Source organism: Schistocerca piceifrons, chromosome 2, assembly GCF_021461385.2.
Source record: "Schistocerca piceifrons isolate TAMUIC-IGC-003096 chromosome 2, iqSchPice1.1, whole genome shotgun sequence".
In the NCBI taxonomy this organism is placed as follows: Eukaryota; Metazoa; Arthropoda; class Insecta; order Orthoptera; family Acrididae; genus Schistocerca; species Schistocerca piceifrons.
In genome coordinates this window covers 186,284,100-186,305,062 of record NC_060139.1, presented here as the reverse complement: position 1 = coordinate 186,305,062, position 20,963 = coordinate 186,284,100, and the positions used below count along the sequence as shown (strand labels likewise).

Genomic DNA, 20,963 nt, shown 5'->3' with positions numbered 1-20,963 from the left:
TGCGACTTCAGGTAACCACAAAGCCAATAATCGCACGGACTGAGGTCTGGGGGCCTGGGAGGCCAAGCATGACGAAAGTGGCGGCTGAGCACACGATCACCACCAAACGACGCGCGCAAGAGATCTTTCATGCGTCTAGCAATATGGGGTGGTTCTAATAAAAACCCCATGTCATTCCAAGCACGTGTCAATTTTTACCTCTTCTGTCTACATTATTCCGTTGTTTATTAAGTTTTCAAATTTATACTGACTTTTTGATCACCCGGTATTTCCTCAACCAATTACGTATCATGTTCCAGGTTTCAACTATTATTTTGGACAACAACTGTTAATCTGAGATCCTCTTAACGTCTCGCATTGGATAGAAACCGTAATGTGGCAAACGCCCTCTCCTCCCAGCTTGCAGCTTCTCTCGTCAATGTATTGCTTTTCGTTAAGAATGGTTTCGTGATGGTCAGCGGCTCCGAAAACCGTGTTCCATCCATTCCTAGATAATTACGAAAATCATTGGCTCCCAGCTCCTTAAGAAACAGCATGGCTGAATTTCTTTCTTTGCATAAAAGCCACTTCTTTGCCCATGGCTTTCTCTCTGCTTTTCTTGGCCTTGTTACCTCCAAAACAGCCAAGACAACTCCCAGATTTTGTTTGTGTCAGAAAATTCTGCATCTCGTCGAACACAATCTCAATGAATTTACTATAGGAGCAGGGACACGTTCAATATTTACTGACATTACTAGTTTGTCAAACCTTAAATATATTGAAGCGACCTCAATTAGCAATAACATTGACAAAAATTGTCAGTTGACAACGCGATTTGACAAGGTTAAGATGTGTAAGACAGCAAAGAAAGCGTGTGCTGCAAAAATATTAGCTATAGTTTGCAAGCAACAGAAAACAACGAAAAAGAGGGAACTGATCCGACGAGATTGGTTGAAAAAAGGCGTCTTCAAAGTTGCTTTCCAGTTCTCTTCAATCATGTATGGTATTTTCCCAGCACTTCATCCACAACTTACCCTTTGGTAAGTTAACTGGTTCGACTGCAAACATAGATCATTAATATTATGGACTCTCTCATAATTTCATTAACAATTTGTGCATTCTCTTCTAAATCAGACCAGGCAATTTCGGCTCGTAAATTTATCCACCGAACCTCACTGACTATCAAAACCTGGTTCTCCACAACTAAGTACTTGATACTAGAATCATAAAAATTGTCAACGATTCAGAAGAATTTTTATTACCTGAATACTGTTATTTCTTTTATTGTGCTTAGCAATTCTTTGGCAGATGATGGTATTAAAACAAACACACACACTTTCTTTTGCGCGCTGCTAAACGACGAGACAAAAAAAGGACATAAAATGATAAAAACGTGTAGACAAGTTATTTCACACACGAAAATAACATTAACACGCTGCCCATGTTGAGTTGCTGAATGACTTGAGAAGTTAAAGCACGCCGGTAGCCACGCCCACGTCTCCGCTTGCTCCAAGTGTCGGCTGAGAGGCACGGCCGCAAGAATGTTCAAGAACGTGATGCAGAACATCTAGGTCTAAAATTCAAAAAATCCTTGCCAGTTAAAATTCTCAAATCCTGGACATTTTCGCAAACCTGACAGCATTAAAACACCAGGATACAGCCGGACGATGGTCAGCATACTTCACTGCACAGCAACGTAGTTATATTAAAAAATACCCACGTATGTTCACACGACGCCAGACCTGTTTCTGTATTTAATGCCGAAGGTCAGTCGGCGCAACTGTTTATTTTAATAATCATTCCATATTTAAGATCCTGTAATTGTAATATATTGAACTTTTCAACCAATACCTTTAGGATATATGCCTACAATTTTAGAATCACTTCAGTCCATTCTTTTTTGAAAGTAACTGTGCATTCGATAAGTGAAAGATATGAAGGTTCTTCAATGTTCACACGTAGCACATTTTAAGTGTCACTGTCGGTAAACCAATCATGACGAAATTCACTAAGCGTCACATTTTTGTATGCTTGAGAGGAAATACGGAAGCGTCCGATCCCACCCGTCCGCTTTGACCCATGACGTCACAAATATGGCGGAAACGACCATAAACGACAATTCCAATATGGTGGATATAAAATCGTTGCATACGTATCATAAAGACGAAAATACATCGAAAAACAAACACACACACACACACACACACACACACACACACACACACACACACACACACACACACACACACATTTCACAAAAAGTCTAATGACTAACGGGACAAGCGTGGGAAATTGGGGGTTTTTGGGTGGGGAGAAACTAAATATAAACAAATTAGGCCACCCACACCCATACAAAACCACGCAAAACGACGAAAAAAATCGACATCACAAACCTCACCAAATACCACAAAGCAATATCTGGAATCAGACACTTCCCTTGACCTATATAGATATACAGCAGCTCCCGATCCCATAAATTGGGATCGAACACTTCCCTTGACCTATATAGCTCAACAGCAGCTCTCGATCCCATCACCCAATACAAAAACCAAAATGCACCGCCAAACATTACGAACAAACACTTCCCTTGACCTACGCAGATCTACAGCAGCTCCGGACCTATGTAACTCAAAAACAATTCCCAATACCAATACCAACCTTCACAGCCACAAATTTTAATGAAACACGTCCCTATACCACAATACACAACACATACGCCAAAAACAAGAAAATGAGAACTTACCACAAGAAAGTTCCAGCCCCACGAACTAGATTGGCCACCACACACACACACACACACACACACACACACACACACACACACACAAACTCTAAACTATGGTTCACTACTAAATGATTAAATCCCCTCTCACCCAACCTCCTACAAGAAGAAAAAGCATCAGAAACTATTGTGGACCCCGGCTCTATATATTCCTCAATTAACCCCACTAATTCAGCCTTGGACCTCCCTTCCACAACCCTAAAAACACATTCGGAACCCCCCCCCCGGAACAACAGCCACCCCACACCCAAAGACCAGCCACAGACTTCCCCCTCCCATACTTCCTTTTCCCCAAACTGTGACTCGTCCACCTCCACAACAACCCCATGCCCCCCAACTTACCCCTGTACTTAATAAATTCCGAACACACTTCACGACAAAAGGAATACCAATCTAAAACGCTCCTCTCACTCACACCAGTCTCATGCGCGCAAAAACTCTGTGGGGATCTATAACAAAAATAATATGTAACAAGCACAATCTCGTGCATGCCCAACCTAGACTTCTCGAACCAGGTACCGCGCCGTATGGAACGCCATATGTCGTCTTTGCGACAGCGCCACATATAACCGTCCCTGGTCCGAGAGGCCGGAACTTTAACCAATTTCATTGGTTCACGGCACACACCGCACTTCACCACCTCGGCAATTAAGCCAAAAAGCCGTAGGAACTTACAGCTCTAAAGCTGTGTCCCCCATCATAGCCCTCAACCGACAACTATTGATCTTTTCTTTCATATCCATTCCTGAACAAAAAACCACAACCGATTAAACTTAATAACAAAACTACCCGACGTACAGCAATCATCACTAAATTAACCTTCACACAAAACCACAAAACCGTTAACTCACTGATACAAATTCCGCTTCAAAAATACGCAAGCAGCACTCGCCACAGAGCAACATCAAACTGAGCCCAATACACCAAACAAACGAAAACCCTGAACATACCACCAGAGGGCACAACAAACCAAAACACGACATCTACAAACACGCCGCACTCACAAACCGAACTCCGCGCCGTAATGAAGTTACACACAACAACATCCTTACGTCACGGGTCAAAGCCGACGCGTGAGATCGGACGCTTCTATGAACTCGCTTGAGATACGCCGAAATATGAACATGGGATGGGCCGAGAAATTCTTTACCCAGAATTGTTTCAATAACGAAACTAAGGTACAGACTGATGAAGTCACTTTAAACGCCAGAAAAAAAATGACAGACAAGAAATGTTACAAAACAGACAATTAGATAAGCCAAATTTTCCTAACATATTCAGATTTTAATTTTCCGATACCTAACCAGTGACTGAAATCTAAGCATAAGCCAATCACGGATAATACAATTTAAAATTTAAGAAATCTTCCTTTCCAATTTTTGACGTTTTCCCGAAGTTTTGCAAAGAATTAAGAAATGGTTAGAAATTTTGGTTCCTGCATGAGTCAGTAAGCACATGACTTATAATGGTTGGGAAATACATCAGTTCCTGCACCTGGATATTATCACTTTACGAAAGTGGCAGGTTATAGAGTTTATACTAGCCGGAAATTTATATCTTACTACGTCAAAGAACGAAAGTCCATTTCCCATTTACTACAAAATGTTTACTATCCATATGTAAAGATCATGCGCAATCTCATCGCCTCACATTGACGTGACAACCACCTGTTGCGCCCAGTTTACCGGCGAATTCCGAGGGAAGTTCCGTGGGCCTCTTAGCGAAATGACAGTTTATGCTATAACATCCTATAATGCTTACTCATCTTTATAGTACTTCAAAAGTGATATTACCGAAAACCCACAATTCCATTAGCTGCTACATACGTCAAACACTATAACCAACGCATTTCATGTTCGTAAAAACAGTATCGTCCTGGGGGTTACTGGACGTAAAGTATATAACAGCCCCTTGAGGCCACAGGTTCCCAAGATACAATGAATCTTACAAGGTCACATCATAAATGTATACATAGGTTTGTACCATAAATCTCTTATTTAATTCTGTATAAGGATTATTGTTGGAGGACATACGAAAATAGATGAAAAAGTACTTTTACGAATCGAAAGCTTATGTGCGTAACGTTTTGAAAAAGCAATACATATTTTTTTTTTTTGGTTAAGTGATCAATAACTAAATCTTAGCTATAAATTTTATGCAAATGGAAATACAGAAAGCCAAAACTAATTTATACTTATAATGAAACATTTGTCTAATACAATACGGTGACACTTACTTCTCAGAAGGCTCCTGATCGTAACGCCGAACACGTTCAGCCGCGTCTTGTTTTATAGGACACAAATTTACACTGGTTTTTACAAGTTCACTGGGGCCCCGCAATTAAAAAACCCCGCCGCACTCTTGCTTATCGATGTTTAACACACGTTAAGTCGAAGAATAAAGTCGACTAGTTTTCCATCGTATTAAGTAACACAGTGACATCTAGCGTTTTCTTGAAGTATCACATCTTACGCTCAGTTTTTTTCCGAAACAGAGATGACTAAACTAGGTAACAAAAGTTCCATAGAAAGTTCTTGAAACCTAACAAATATGAATGTCATAAGTCCATATCTCTCAGTTCGTCCTCTGTGTTGTCAGTCATGGATGATTCAGAATCGGATGAATCATCATTACTGTCCTGATCTTTAAATACATGTTTTGCAGCATATTTCTGAACATATTCTTGCACTTTCTTCTTATAATCATCTGGTTTGTGTAAATACAAGGCAGCTGCATCCGAATTCAAAGGATCTGTTGGGTTGGGATACGCGAGCAACTGGGGCAAAAATGACTCGAATATATTTGACAAGTCATAAAGAGCTGTCCATGCCTGATTAATTACATCCAGACAGACTGTCCCGGACGATTCATCTACATTTGGATGATAAATTTTATTCATGAAACCGATTGAAGGCGACTTAAAAGGATACTGTTCAGGTAAGTGAACACGTACATTCCATATTCCACCTTCGTACGGTGTTCCTTTCGGCCCATTAAATTTAACACAAAATTCATTCAGACCTGACAGGAACGTTACCTCCAATTTACTTTCTATAAGTTTAATAATGTCTGTGTCGATTCGCCTTTTGCCTGCACTGGGTGAAGACATGATTTAGCGATGTTCCTTTCGGTGCGATGTGCTGCGTGATTTAACCACCAGATTCTTGGACACTTCTGCTCCTGATCGTTGACGTATAGGGAACTCACGTCGCATACTCCTTAACGTCAGATGTGCTTCGCCACCATTACCAACACACTTTGACAGTACGACAGATTCCCTGGCTTTGCTGCACTGCCCGTACTGTCTGTACCATTTCACTACTAACGCAAGCGCAGACTCGCAGTACAGTGATGACAAAATCTCCCGTCCTACTACGAGTCATCTGTCATAGTAAAACAGCAATATCTTTGGAATACTTGAGTAGAAAATGTGCGGTATTCATAGTGGAACAGCTGATCCGATAACTAAATTTCACAGATTTGCTGTTACTGGCTAAACTTCGGCGCTACTGTTGACTTCTAAGACTACTGAACGATGCCTAAACACAGTAACATTTGACGCTTAATATCCGATTTGCATGTTAGTCAATGCGCAATGTCGGTGAAGCTGTAATAAACAATGTACGTATTTGCTTCGTTTCCACATTAGTAGCAATTGTTTTCACAGATAAGCATTGGTGTGTGATGCAATTGCTATCGCGTAGATAACTTTGTACCCCCACTTTTTGTCAGAATTATAATTTCAATCCTTTCACTAGTTCTCGTGATTTTGAAAATGACAAGCACAAATGAACGCCGCCAGCTTGAAATGGAATTAACCGACCTCATAGATGCTGAAAATTTAAGGGGGTATGAAACTCTTTGTCAACTAAAAAAATACGAGGAACAAGTGTGCTGATGTAATATACAGTACGTGCTCTTAGAAGATAACAACGGTAGACATTCTTAAGTCAGCATCAACGCCAGTGAATTTTACCGCTGTGTTGTTCCTGCACCCTTTTCGAAACTCTACTAAAATGTTTTAAGTTTGTTGTGCTCGTGTTGTTCCAGTGCTAATAGGTCGCTCGTAAATCATATATTTGTCTACAGGAAGGATGCAGCATTAGCTTACAACAACAGGGGCCATATAAGATATTTGCAAGTGAACTTTGATGGAGCAATAGAAGATTATGATAAAGCAATAGCAATCGATCCTGACCTAGCAGTTGCATATTACAACAGAGGAACCGTTTTTTACAGACTAGGTAATGGGTTTACAATAATTTTTTATTACGTTGGGAAATACAAACTTAGTACTCGGGAAGTTTACCATATTGTTTTTCCTCATTGATCTCACAAAACACAATGAAATGATATTACTTACATGATTTGTCAGACATAGGGGATATAAAAATGAAAAAGCTGGCATACTATGCTTACTTTCATTCCATAATGTCATATGGGATTATTTTCTGGGGTAATTCATCAAGCCAAGCTAAAGTTTTCCGGGCACAAAAACGTGCAGTAAGAATTATATGTGGTGTGAACTCAAGAACATCCTGCAGAAGCCTGTTTAGGGAACTAGGGATACTAACTACAGCTTCCCAATATATTTATTCCTTAATGAAATTTGTCATTAAAAATATATCACTTTTTCAAACCAACAGCTCAATTCATGGAATCAATACTAGAAATAAGAATAATCTTCACAAGGATTTAAAGTCACTTAGTCTTGTACAAAAAGGTGTGCATTATTCAGGAACACACATTTTCAATAACTTGCCAGCAGCCATAAAAAGCTTAACAACCAATGAAATTCAGTTTAAGAGAAGCCTAAAGGATTTATTGGTGGCCAACTCCTTCTACTCCATTGATGAATTTCTTAGGAAAACCAACTGATTTGTATATAAGTACAACATAACTTCTGCACAATTTCAGTGCAGTAATGTGTTCACTGAAAATTTGTGTGTGTGTGTGTGTGTGTGTGTGTGTGTGTGTGTGTAAGTATAATCTAACTTCTGCACCATTTCAGTGCAGTAATGTGTTCATTGTAAATAAGTATTACAGTAGTTGTATTACATGTTTCTTACCTTATAAATAAATAAAAAACTTTTTTATTTTAAATTCAGTGCAATAGTATTTGTAAAATGACTCTTAGTGTTCATTAAAAAATGACGATCATTCCACTTGGGACCTGTGGAATGGTACATTAGCTTATTTGTTTTAGTTGTAAATATTTGTCATGTATTGTTGTTTTTCTGACATGTTCCACATCCTGGAGGACCTCCTCACTATGGATCAATTGGAATGAAAGTAAATCTAATCTAATCTAATCTAATCCACATGGAATCAGAAAATAATGCCTCCACTATCTTAGGTCTTCACTATTTGTCTTTTAGCACCATAACAAGGTGTCAGGCATGCCATCAGTGGACCAAGCTACATTTTAGCTTGTTAACTAACATATCCCCCTATGCTAAAGATAAAGTAAAGAAATGTGGCTTGTGCGTCCAGTACAGTAGCAAAAATTGATGTAATGAAATGATAGTGTGCACTACATGTGCTGTAATTGTTAATGCTGTGATTGTGCTACTGGAATTAGGAGTCATTCCATGTCAAATCAACACACCTATTTTACCCCACCCTCTTAGATTTTGCTGAAAGTTGGTATACTTATAGTGGGCACTGAGACTAAGAAAAATACCAAATTTCAATTTTTTTTTTATCTCAAACCATTCCTGAAATATGGCTATGTAAACTTTTCAAAAACCAGCCAAAAATGTGTGAACGGACTTTATTTAAATTGTCCTAGGAGCTACCCTAATTGAGCTAGAGAACTGGGAAAGGTGTCATTTTGCATGCTCTCTCCAGGGATGTACACAAAAACATAGCTTCTAATTAGTAACCTTTTTCAAAATACTAATTAATATTTTGATTTAATTTTAATTGTTTTACAAAAAGTACATAATTGAAAATTTTCAAAATATTTACATAACTACTTCATACTTTTGTAAATCACATGGCAAATTATAAATGTGGGATGATGATGGGTTCATTGTTAAAAAAAATTATACTGGACTCTTGTTTTTCACTAACGGCCCTAGCTTGACCAAATTGACCTTTAACAAACAGGAATTCCTTTAAAATATACTGAAAGGTAAGTAAAAAAAGTATTAGAAATATCAAAACATCACCTTATTAAACCAAAACTAATCAGCATATTTTATAATTAAGTTGATTGCTTATTTTGATTTCATACAACTTCACTAACATTATATTAACCAATATAACAAAAACAAGAAATTGAGCATTTAACTACAAACTGAAATAAAGTATGAATAAGTACAAGTATTTACATAATAGTTCTGGTCCATGATATTTGAAATGGAACTATTAAACAAATTAAATACGTAATGCTTGTTTTTGAGTAACAGGTGTCTGTACATAGCTAAATTTAACACAATAGGTAGTAACAATAATTTTGAAACAAACTTGCACGAGCTGCCAGTCTCTTTACTGAACCCCCTACTCCATCACAAGGTCCTTTCCCATGTGCTGTGGCTGAAAAGTGCCATTCAGCTTTTATGTTGAAGTCTTCCTCTTGAAATCAAAGGTTCAGGAAGTTTTTCTTATTTTTATACTGAGCGGCAGAACTGCCAGAATAATAGTATATCTTTTTTGGAATCTTTTGAAATTTACTTGTTAGATATGAAATTAGCTTCTTTTGAAAGGTGTAAACCGCAGTTGTATTGTGCTCCAGGCAATCAGAAACAATGACAAAGCTCATATGCTCAATTTTGTCTTCCTGTTTGTAATATATAACAAAAGGATGAATGGTAATCTGTTTTCTTGTCCAGTGGAAACTCTGAGCTTCATCCTGTAGAACTATACTATAATTTTCTGAAAAATCACATGTGACAACAAATTCAGATTCCATAAGGTTTTCTCTTGTGGAGTTAGGAATGTTGGTTGTTGCTTGGCGATGAAGTCATGCCGAATCAAAGTCGACATCTTACTACAAAATAAATCTACAAATTCTTCAGAAGTTTTCTGAACAATTTCCAGATTACATCGGTCAACTGATGTCCACTGTCGGAAATGAACTTGTTCAATTAAGTTTTCATGAAAAGAGTCTTTTAAAATTTAACATATGACAGTTTCTCCTGGGAAGAATTCACAGTTTCCCATGTTGCAATCAACTGATGATGGGTTGCAAAGCATTTTTGCAATGCACTGCTCATAATTGTTTAAGCTGCTGTTTGTGACTGTATTTAGTTTGGCACTTTCTATCATTCATTTTATGTTTTGGTGAATTGTGCACATGCAGACAGTGTGTGTGTGTGTGTGCCACTCCAGCCAGAAAAATACACAATGTTTTGGTCTCAACTCAGCAAATTAAGAGAAACCTATTTTTAAGTTAGGAAACTTGTCTTTAAAATGCTTGTAAGCTTCTTTAAGGTTACACAAAATAAGTCTTTTTGATATTTTTGTTTTATTTCTTCTTGTTTTTGTAATTGTCACACAATCTTTAATACCTGCCATTGCCCTGCTAACTTCATCATTTTCATAAAATGAATGTACAGTTTTGACAGTTTCTGTTGGTAAACACTTCCCTGGTTTTGGGTTTGGACCTTCCATGAATCCTTTCTCTTTCAAAATTTTTTTGGACTGCCGAACAATGTAATGAGGAGCATTAAATTCCCTCATTATTTTCCTGACACTCCACTTTTCAAGTAAACTTTTAAGAATCATTAGTTTTTTTTGCTCTACTTATAGAATTTTTAAAGTTTCTTTTAAGATTTTCAAGAACGGATTCATCAGTATCAGCATCAGACGGAGAAGTTTCAGGAGCAACAAAAAGTTTACTTGCCATTGATGAGATTTTCTTCACTTTTGATTTGGCGTAATGCCTAGATGTTAGTTTTCTCTTGTCAATTGGGGACTCACCTAGTTCTTGAAGTGTTGTGTTAAATGTTTTAACAGCTACTGAAGTTGGACTGAAGCCAGGGTCTTGGTCTCGGACGATTATCTCTGATCCAGAAGATTCTTCTTCAACACTTTCATCACTGATGGGCTCTGGTGCATTTTTCAATTTGGTTACATCTTTCCTACATTCATCACAAATCTTAGGCACCACTTGGTATTTGAGGAAATGATTTTGGCATCCATGTTGTGACATTTCACAGTTTTTTTCTGTCTCTAATAAAATGATTTGACTTCTTCAATCGATTATGACACTGCGCTCTTACAGCACTGCACTTTTTACTTGGTTCCATATTTAGACAAAAACCACTTATAAACTGCCCTTCAGTGTATAGATTTACTTGAAAATAAACTATTAAATATAATAGATACAGACTGATCAGCACAGAGGTAACAGTTGATTTGCACTAAAACCACAGTGCACAACAATGCTGTAGGCACACAAAGCCTTAGAAGGTAACAATGCAGACTACATCTTCTCAACAATGGCTCCAGTCTCTGAATTATTGTACAGACACCAAGCCCCACGTATACGGTCCTCTACTGACGTACTACCTTAAAGGTCAGTTTGGTCAAACTAGGGCCGTTAGTGAAAAACAAGAGTCCGGAATAATTTTTTTTTAACAATGAACCCATTATCATCCCACGTTTATATTTTGCCATGTGATTTACAACAGTATGAAGTAGTTATGGAAATATTTTGAAAATTTTCAATTATGTACTTTTTGTAAAACAAATTAAATCAAAATATTAATTACCATTTTGAACAAGGTTATTAATTAGAAGCTGTTTTTTTTCTATCACTGGAAAGAGCATGAAATATGCTGAAAAAATGACATCCTTCCCAGTTCTCTAGCTCAATTAGGGGCAGCTCCTAGGGCAATTTAAAAAAAAAAGTCCGTTCACACATTTTTGGCCAGTTTTTGAAAAGTTTACATGACCATATTTCAGGAATGGTTTGAGGTAAAAAATTGAAATATGGTATTTTTCTTAGTTTCAGCACCCACCATAAGTATACCAACTTTCAGCAAAATCTAAGAGGGGTGAGGTAAAATTTTTATTTAAAGTGTGTTGATTTGACATGGAATGACTCTTAGTTGAATTGAATTGAATTTTATTTGATCCTGTACATGATGTACAGTGAATGTGCATGTAATATAAGACATTTCAGAATTAGAAAACATTCATTATCACACACTTCGTAACCATTTTTCTTACATTCTAACTTCATTCTTTATAAGTAACAATACATACAAATTTAGCAATATTATGAAAAGGAAAGTTGCCACTCACCATATAGCGGAGATTTTGAGTGGCAACTTTCCTTTTCACAATGTTGTTACATTCCCTACTGGATTTTTAATTATGTACACATTTAATGTGATAAATACTCATCAACACTGTACAATTCCTTTTCCACGAGGTAGTCTTTGAAAACTTAGTGTCACACACATTGTCACTCAGTCTTTTTAGGCAGACTTGATAGTAAATTGATACCTGAGTATTGGGGTGATTTTTCAACCATTTTCAGTCAGTGGGGTATGCTTTGTATGTCACTCTTCCTCCTTATTTGTAATGTACACTGCACTATCTTCTGTGACATGTATTATTGTTTTATATATGTGCAAGGATATAATATGATGATCCTGACTGCTTTCTTTGTAATGTGAACGCCCTTTTTATTTCTTGAATGTTTGAGTTTTCCCACACTCTCTGTCCATACTGCATGTACAATTTGAAGAGTCCATGGTGTACTGTGCACAGAAGCTGTTTGTCTGCATACTATGATAGTTGCCTCATTACGAATATGATGGTTCCGAGTTTCTTACAGAAAGAATTAATATGTTGTTTCCATTTCAGCTTGTTATCTACAGTAATTCCTTAGAGTCTAGTAGGTTCTACTTCTTCCAGTCTTGTTTTATCCACCTCTAAACACATGTGCACAACCTTCTCTTTATTTGTGAACAGTACATAAATAGTCTTTTTTTAGGCTTATAAGAAGTCCATTTTCCAGGAGCTACTGAGCTGTGGTGTATGCAGATACGTATGCTCTCCTTTAAGCTGTACCAAATTCCAGTCATTCAGTATTATCTTGCCATCTGCCTACAATATTTTCTTCTCTTTCTGTTCACACCTATGTCGTTGACAAACAGATTAAACGACAGTGGCCCCATTACATATCTCTGCGGAACACCATATTTGACAGCTTTGGTTTCTGACCAATATGCATTCCTTACTGGTACATATTGTTTCCTGTTGCACAAATATGATTTTATCGTCTCGCCTGCTTGCCCTCAAATACCATAGTTTTCCATTTTTCTTATCAGTATGTCATGGTCAGTAGAGTTAAAAGCTTTGGAGAGATCCATAGACATTACAGAAACAACTTGTTCCTCGTCTAAGGACTGTATAATATATTCTGTCAGACTGGCAATTGCTGATTCCATAGATGTACTCTTTCTGAAACAATGCTGTGAAAGTATAAGAGTGTTGTGTTGTCCCGGTAATCAACTAATCTATTATATGTAAGCATTTCCAGGATTTTTGAGAAACCTGATATCAGTGAAACTGGCTGTAATTGGTAAGGTCATCCCTATCCTCTTTCTTGTACACTGGTGATATCCTGCTTATCTTCAGTTTACTTGGAAAAATTCCATCTCTGAAAGAGCTGTTTTCTATGTCCAGCAGTGGTGAGATTATTTGCTCACTTGCTTTATTATATGGTTCTATATTTAATCATTACCAGCTGATTTCTTGGACGTCAGTTTTTGTACAGTTTTTCTCAGTTCATCATCTGTGACTTGTCCTTAATTTTTTTTAATTACTTAGTAACCATTTTTTGCTGACTATTTCTTTGCAATTTTAAGTTCTCTACCACAATTATATAGTTATCATTGAGTATGTTAGCTATTTCTCTGCCATCTGTAACCACGGTATGGTCTATTTTCATTTTGACCTGATATGTTTCTTTGTGTGATCCAGCTTTTTTTCTTTCTTTCTTTAATCATTAATTATATTCCAGGCTGCCTTTACCTTGTTTCTTGAGTTCAGCATGATGAAATCAATTGCTCTCGCTTTTGCCTCCCTTATTACTTTTCTATACTTCTTTGCAGTATTTTACTATTTTCAGCTTCACCCCTCCATCTCAAATCCTGCAGCTTCCTTTGCACTTACCTTATTTCATTGGTAATTCACTCTGTCTGATCCCGCAACTGTTCTTGTCTCTTTATTTTGGGAAAGCTACATTAAAATGGTGACCAATAGTTGTAATAAATGAATCATACTCTTCATTTACATTCTGCACCTGTAGGGTTTCATTCGAGGTGTCCCTGCATAATATTTTACTGTAGAAGTTAATATTTTGTTCACTGATTTCTTTGATTGATTGTTTTGGTTCTGACATAATTTCCTTACTGCAGAAGCAGGTCAACTGTTGCTGATGATCAGATATTTCTGTTTGGACTACAGCTAGCATAGTTACGCCTACCAGTATTATTAATGATGATGTCAATAACTGTCTGACTTTGAGAAGTCACTCGTCTAGCTGCAGGTATTGTTGCCTCCATATTGTATATTGTACTAATGATTCCTCAAAATTTCCTCTTGGTTTTGATTCTTTTCCCATGTCAGTATTGAAGTTTTCACATGTAACAATGTTTTTCTTCATATTCATTCTGAGTATGTTGGCAGCTTTTTTTCCAGAAAGATGCTAATCTTGTAGCTTGGTATATTAAACACAAAACAAACTTAAAGTTATCTGTCATTGCACCATTAATTTCAAAGTCTTTTCTCTAGCTGTGGGTAATCTCACATGTAGTATTTGCAGTCTTTAGGGGTTTTCCTATTTAATATATAAGGAAAATCCACCACCTTTATGTTTAGCTCTGCAGAAGTAACTGGGTAAGATATAGTCCTTTATTGTCAAGTTAGCTATCTGAAAGTCAGTTAGACCATGTTCACTGATACATAGCACAGTTGTATTTCACTTATGACTATTCCTGCTCCTAGTTTCTTGTCGGTAAGGTATTGAATATTCTGATGTAGCACTTTTATGTAACTTTTCTGTTGCTAGTTTACATGTTGTGGGCTGCGTTCTGAGAGCCTATTCTGTAGTCCCTCCTTTATTGTGCGATTTTTGCTTCTTCAGCTGCAGCTAGTGTTGTAAAATTCCTGGGAATTTAAAATCAAAGAAATATGCCCAGGGAATATTGCTGGCAATATTCCCAAAATTAATAAATTCCTGGGAATTTATGATTAATTTGCAAAATAGCTCAAAAAGCTGTCAATTAATAAATAAAAGCAATAATTATATGGTTAAATCAAACTCAAAAATGGAAATATAATTATAATTAAATAAAATTTGTGGGAATTTATAATTTTAAAAATGGAATTGCTCACGTTAATAGGTCAATGTGGTAATTGTGTGATTATATTTAAAAAAATATGAACACTCTTATATTTCAAAAAATATTATAATTGAATAAAAACATCAGAAAAATAACCAGAATGTAAAATGTTATAAAAATCAAATTAAAACTACTAAAAGGCAAAAGGTTTAATACAGCATCTTTACTTTCCACATTCAATCTTTTCTTAAGTCCCCTAGTCACTGTCACTCTCAATGTCCATTAAATCATATTGATCCTTCTCCTCCTCTTCTACATTTCCAAATAATTAAAAAAAAAAAAAAAAAAAAAAAAAAAAAAAAAAAAAAAAAAAAAAGAAATCATCGTCATTGATACAGTGACTTACTAGATCTCATCATCTTCTTCAGTCTCAAGGATTTATTCATCTTCTTCCTGTCCTCCTGTTTCCACTGGGTTGACTTCTGCTTGCTTGCTTCTTTCTTCTCTTTTGGAGGTGGAATATTCATGAGCTTCAAGTTGTAAGAAAGAAATGTCAGTTTCGGTGCTCGCCTCAGAAGAAAAATTGTTTTTTTTCTTGGGATGCAACCACGAAAATGTACTGAATGTATGCTCGCTCTGTGGCAGTCGAAGTTACTGGTGCCCACAATATTCCTATGCCCGTATCTGCCAAGTCACTAGTACCTCTCAAGCCCCTCCACCATGACAGAGGCCTGATAATTTTATCCTTTTCGCCCATCCCTTCCCAAGAAACTTTCTTTAGAATAAGTCTTCCTTGCCTGTAGTCAGCCAAACTTTCTCTTACTTTTAAGATGACCAAACCCATTAGCCGAGCACAATCACAAACGAAACCTATGGCGTCTAGTAGTTCCGTAGCGTTGAGCAAAGTTTCCTGCATTTTAGGGTCCAGCATAAACTCTGAGAGATGGATTGATTCAATGTCAAAATTTTTTCTCTTGATGAACTTCTCCATGACTGTATTTTCTTTGGATTTTTGCATGTGTGATGTTAGTAAATTTTCCTTCATACTTTTCTCTAGTTCATTTAATTTCCTGACCACTCTATGTATTTGTGGATCATTTGATTCAATGTATGTGATAAGATCAACAGTTGGTTTCAGCAAATTTATCTTCTTTTCTATTCTAACCCAAAACATAGTTTCCTTTTAATGGATGGGTCTATATCAGCCTTTTCATTGACAGCCAATGTTTGGAGGACCACTTTGTTCGATTTGCTAGCTCTCCAAACAAAAAAGGTGGCTGTTCCATGTGGTCTGCCCAGGTAACTTCAGCTTTTTCTCTGAAGAAATTTCATTGAACAAAGCTTTCAATACGTGGCTGTTTTTCACAGTTTTTACTATAGTTATCACCTCTGCTAAGAAACTTTGAACAGTCTGGCGTCCGAAGATGTCAGCACACAGTAAATGGAGAAAGTGAGCAATGGAGCGTAGAGGTACTATATGAGGATACTTTTCTTTAAAGAGTGATAAGGCTGCCTTCATGTTCGTTTTTGTTGCCAATAAGTACCAAAAACTTATCAGGACCATACTTCTCAATGACAGATCTAATTATCTCTGTTGGGTATTCGGCATTATGTCTCTGGGTTTTGGTCATTTTTAAATCTACAAAAAATGGTTCTGCCTTTGAAATCACAAAATTAATTATAGACATGTTTCTGGTATTACTCCAGCCGTCACATTGAAGAAGTAAATTTTTTGTTTCCTGAATTATTTTTGTTATTTCTTCTTTCATTTCTGTGTACTGAGCCTCAAAATAAGTTGTAGACATTAGAAATCTTGATGGTAACTTATATGCAGGTCCTCGATTTTTGGAAAAAATCCATCCACAGTGGGTGCTATATCAAAGGTAGTGGGGATCAGCTTACAAAAACTGCTTTAGCTAAGGATTGGTTCAGCACCGTGTGCAGAAAAAAAAAAATAATGGCAATGAACCATTTAATAAAGCCACAACAAAGAATAAAATCTATATACTTGTGCCACCTAAAAAATTTTATTGCTTTTGAGAAATGGCATAACACACTTCATTGTAAGCTGTTTTGAGATTTGAAGGAGCAGTTGCAACCTAGGCCTACTACTCCTAAATGCGAAAATAGTTATTTGTCAAAGGAATAGTGAAGTGATATTCTATTAGCATGAAAGTTCAGTCAGAAAAACTAACCTACTTTTGTTAACAAACTTTTGTTTTACAAACTATAACTAACATACTTTTGTTTTTGTGATATTTAAATGGTGGGAAATACTAGGCTAGGGAATGCTACTATATCTCTTTTATAGGATTAAGGAAAAAGACTAGAGTTTTCAGTTTGGCTGTTGGTTGGTAATTTTCCTTCTTAATACAGTGGAATACATACAACATTCTTACTGTTTAACATCACGAAAGCAATTGATGCCTACAATATAATAGGCTACAAAAAGGACTACTATGAACAACCCATTTTCATACCAAAAAATAGTTGGCCTTAAGTGATTTAAACTTAACATTTGTTTGGTTATCCACGTGATCCAAAAATGCAGTTATTCTTCTTGATGAACCTGGGCTGTAAATTGGTATAGTACCAGATCCCAAACTACAAGAGTGTTCAGATAGGGGACTTGGCCAAGGCTTTGGTGGAGGTGGCGTTGGTGACTTGAAAGGAGAGGTAGCTGAACCAGCCGAGGTTACAAAAGCTTCGCCTTGGTAGTCTGGCCTACATTTGAATGTGCATCCACTGTCAGTGCTTGATTGATATCCATTTTGGTTGATGGTCCATGTGTTAGTTTATTGACAGTGAGAATATTTTTCAATCCTGCAGGGCATTTGGTACATTTTTTATGCACTTTTCCATTTTAACTGAATTACCTTGCTTGTATTCTTGAGTACAATACTTACAAACACCTTTTCCTGTAATATTAAAGAAGTCCCAAACTACCACTTTTTTCTTGACCATTTTGCAACAGTGAATGAAAACACAACAATGAACAAAACAGGAAGCAGGCCTACTCAAAGTTATTTGATTCACTTGTCGCTTAAATGTTACAATTTCACACTCTTATCTCACACAAAGTTCTAATGAAACTGGTTCTTTAACTTGTAAGCACAACTATCAACTGAAAAAAACATTATGGCTGTTTCTCTGAAAGCTGCAGTGATGCAGTTTTCAAGGGAGCAGGGAAAAATTCCCTCTTTCGCCTTGTAAGAACTAAATTTCCCCATTACAGCTTATGGTAATTAAATTACCCTTTAGGCCTAAAACATGGTTATTATCAACTTAATTAGTTTTTCTTAATTTTAATACTTTTTGTTTGGAAGATATGATCTGAACCAGTTCAAATGGATGCCTCTGGTGCTACAGGACTGTGTTTTCTGCATCAGCATCTGTACTCTGCAAACCACTGTGAACTGTGTGGCAGAGGATACATCCCATTGTTCCAGTTTTAAGGTTTTTTTCCCCATTCCAATCATGTATGGAGAGTGGGAAGAACGGTTGTTTAAATGTCTCACTGCTTGCTATAGTTAATCTAATTTCGTCATCACAATCCCTACTAGAGCGATATGTAGGGGATTGTGGTATGTTCCCAGAGCCATCATTTAAAGCCGGTCCTTGAGACTTTGTAAGTAGCCTTTCTCATGATAGTTTATTCAAATTGTGCCTTGTTGATACTGTAGTCATAGGATACTGTGTTTTTTTTTGAAGTGCACAGTTTTACATTTCAGAACATTTAAAGCACTTTGCCAGGATATGAAGGACTTTAAAGTCAACAGGCTATCTTACTGACTGTTTGTGCTAGATAGCAACATCATCTGCAAAAAGTCTGAGGTTACTATTAGTATTGACTGTAAGGTCATTAATATTCAGTCTGAACAGCAAGGGACCCAACATACTTCTCTGGGGTACACCTGAGGTTATGTCTATATCTGTCAATGGCTCTACAATCCTGCTTTTGATAACAATTGTGGGTGTTGTACTGAGTCAAATGCTTTTTGGAGATCTAGAAATACTGCATATACCTGACTGCCTTGATCCATGGTTTTCAGTAAGTAAAGTGCAAATTGGGTATCACATGATCAATGTTTTTGGGATCAGTGCTGGCTGGCATTCTGTTCAAAATAGCTCATTATGTTTCAGCTCAAAATATGTTCTAAAAGTGTACAACATATGAACATGAAAAATATTTGATAGTAATACTGTGGATCACTTCTGCTCCCCTTCTTATAGATGAGTGTGACCTGTGCTTTTTTTCCAATTACTGGGCAGGGTTTATTGTTTGCGGAATCTATGATAGATTATAGTTACCTGAAGGGCTAACTCAGCCAAAAATTCAGTATAGAATCTGATAGGGATTTCATTGGGCCCTGGAGCTTTGTTCAGTTTTAATAATTTCAAGTGTTTCTCAACACTGCTTACACTAATATGTATTTCACTCATCTTTTTAGTGGTACAAGTGTTAAATAGGAGTAACACTCCCGAGTTTTCTTTTGTAAAGTAGCATTTGGAAACAGAGTGAGGCATTTCTACTTTTGCTTTGCTTATTTTCATTTCAGTCTCTGTCTCATCCATGAGTTACTGGACACTAACTTTGGTGGCACTAACAGTCTTTCCATATGATGGAAATTTCTTTGGGTTTTGTGAAAAAAATTTTGGCAATATTCTGGTACAGTAGTCGCTGCAGGCTTCACACATTGCTCTCTTGATAGCCAGGTGCATTTCATTCAGCATTTTTCTGTAGCCCTATGCTTTGCTGTATTCTGTTTGCAGTTGTCTGTATCCTTAGAAGTTTCTTTACAGCAACTGTATACCATGGAGGGTCCCATCCCATCATGAACTGTTCCACTGGGCACATATCTGTCCAGTGCAAGGCCAGCTATTCTTTTAAACTTGAGCCATAGTTCCTCTGTGTGCTCCTGCCCTGAGCTGAAAGTTTAAAGTTTCTCATTGAGATATGATACTACTACTTTGTCTAGTTTGCAGATCATATAAATCTTTATATTTGTTGTAGGTGCCCTTCCTACTGTAGTATTCATTCTTCCAATTGTTGCCTTGTGGTCAGTGATATCAGTTTTGTTGCGGACATCCTCAAGGACGTCATTGAGGACATCAAGACTATTTTTTGCCGGATACATTTCCATCATGCAGAGTTCCAGAGTATCTGTTGTAGGTAGGTATCAGAGGAGGGATTCAGAAATGTCCCTATTTTAATCCACTACGCACCCGTTTACAATTTTAGCCTGATATATCTTCCCTTTTAGCAGATGACATGTGCTCAGCCAGTTGCATCCTTGAGTTTAACAGTGTCAGTAAGATGACATTGGTCATTTGAAGCTCCTCTTAGAAGTTTTCTAAGATTTCCTTCCACTTTTAGTTTCCCTCCTCCTTGAGTTTCGCTCCCATTGCTGCTGATTTCACATTCGGTTTTTTACCCTTCCCTAAGCCACAGAATGGGCACTTATGACTGTAGCAGTTTTGCACTCTAAAACAACAAAAAAAGTAATGTTCTCTGAGATAGCATTTTGTACTTCATGATGTCAAATACTTTTGACAAATCTAGACAGTTCCTATAGTTTGTTGTTCTCTCTCTCTCTCTCTCTCTCTCTCTCTCTCTCTCTCTCTCTCTCTCTCCAGGAGTAGGAGTGGAATTTGGACTTGTATATAGCAGTAGTTGCAGATTTATTCTTCCTGAAATCATGCCAAGCATTAGAGCAAACTTGGTTCCTTTCCATTAAATCGAGTATTGTTTGACAAACTAATCCTTCCAGAACACAGGCAATAATTATATAGGTCTGTGACTTTCTTTCCTTTTGTAAAGAGTGAAATAATGTTTGCTACTTTCAGGCTCTCGGTAAATGCACACATTAGAAAGTGGAACAGTCATTTTATTT

General features: G+C 36.9%; 2 protein-coding genes across 4 annotated transcripts in view; one reads left to right on the top strand and one right to left on the bottom strand.

The window, feature by feature from the left end:
* Nucleotides 1-6,317, bottom strand: part of LOC124777128 (ubiquitin-conjugating enzyme E2 H-like) — a 53,339-nt gene extending 47,022 nt beyond the window's left edge. Inside the window, exon 1 of the mRNA XM_047252419.1 lies at nt 4,998-6,317. Within this exon, the coding sequence (XP_047108375.1) occupies nt 5,319-5,870 (552 nt within the window). The 5' untranslated portion in view covers nt 5,871-6,317 and the 3' untranslated portion in view covers nt 4,998-5,318. The remainder of the gene's footprint in view (nt 1-4,997) is intronic.
* Nucleotides 6,184-20,963, top strand: part of LOC124777129 (tetratricopeptide repeat protein 32-like) — a 66,761-nt gene continuing 51,981 nt past the window's right edge. The window contains exons 1-3 of one of the 3 annotated variants that reach the window (XM_047252421.1): nt 6,184-6,382; nt 6,520-6,610; nt 6,851-7,005. In XM_047252421.1, the coding sequence (XP_047108377.1) occupies nt 6,537-6,610; nt 6,851-7,005 (229 nt within the window). In that variant the 5' untranslated portion in view covers nt 6,184-6,382; nt 6,520-6,536. The other 2 variants (XR_007015690.1, XM_047252420.1) reach the window with 2 other exon arrangements.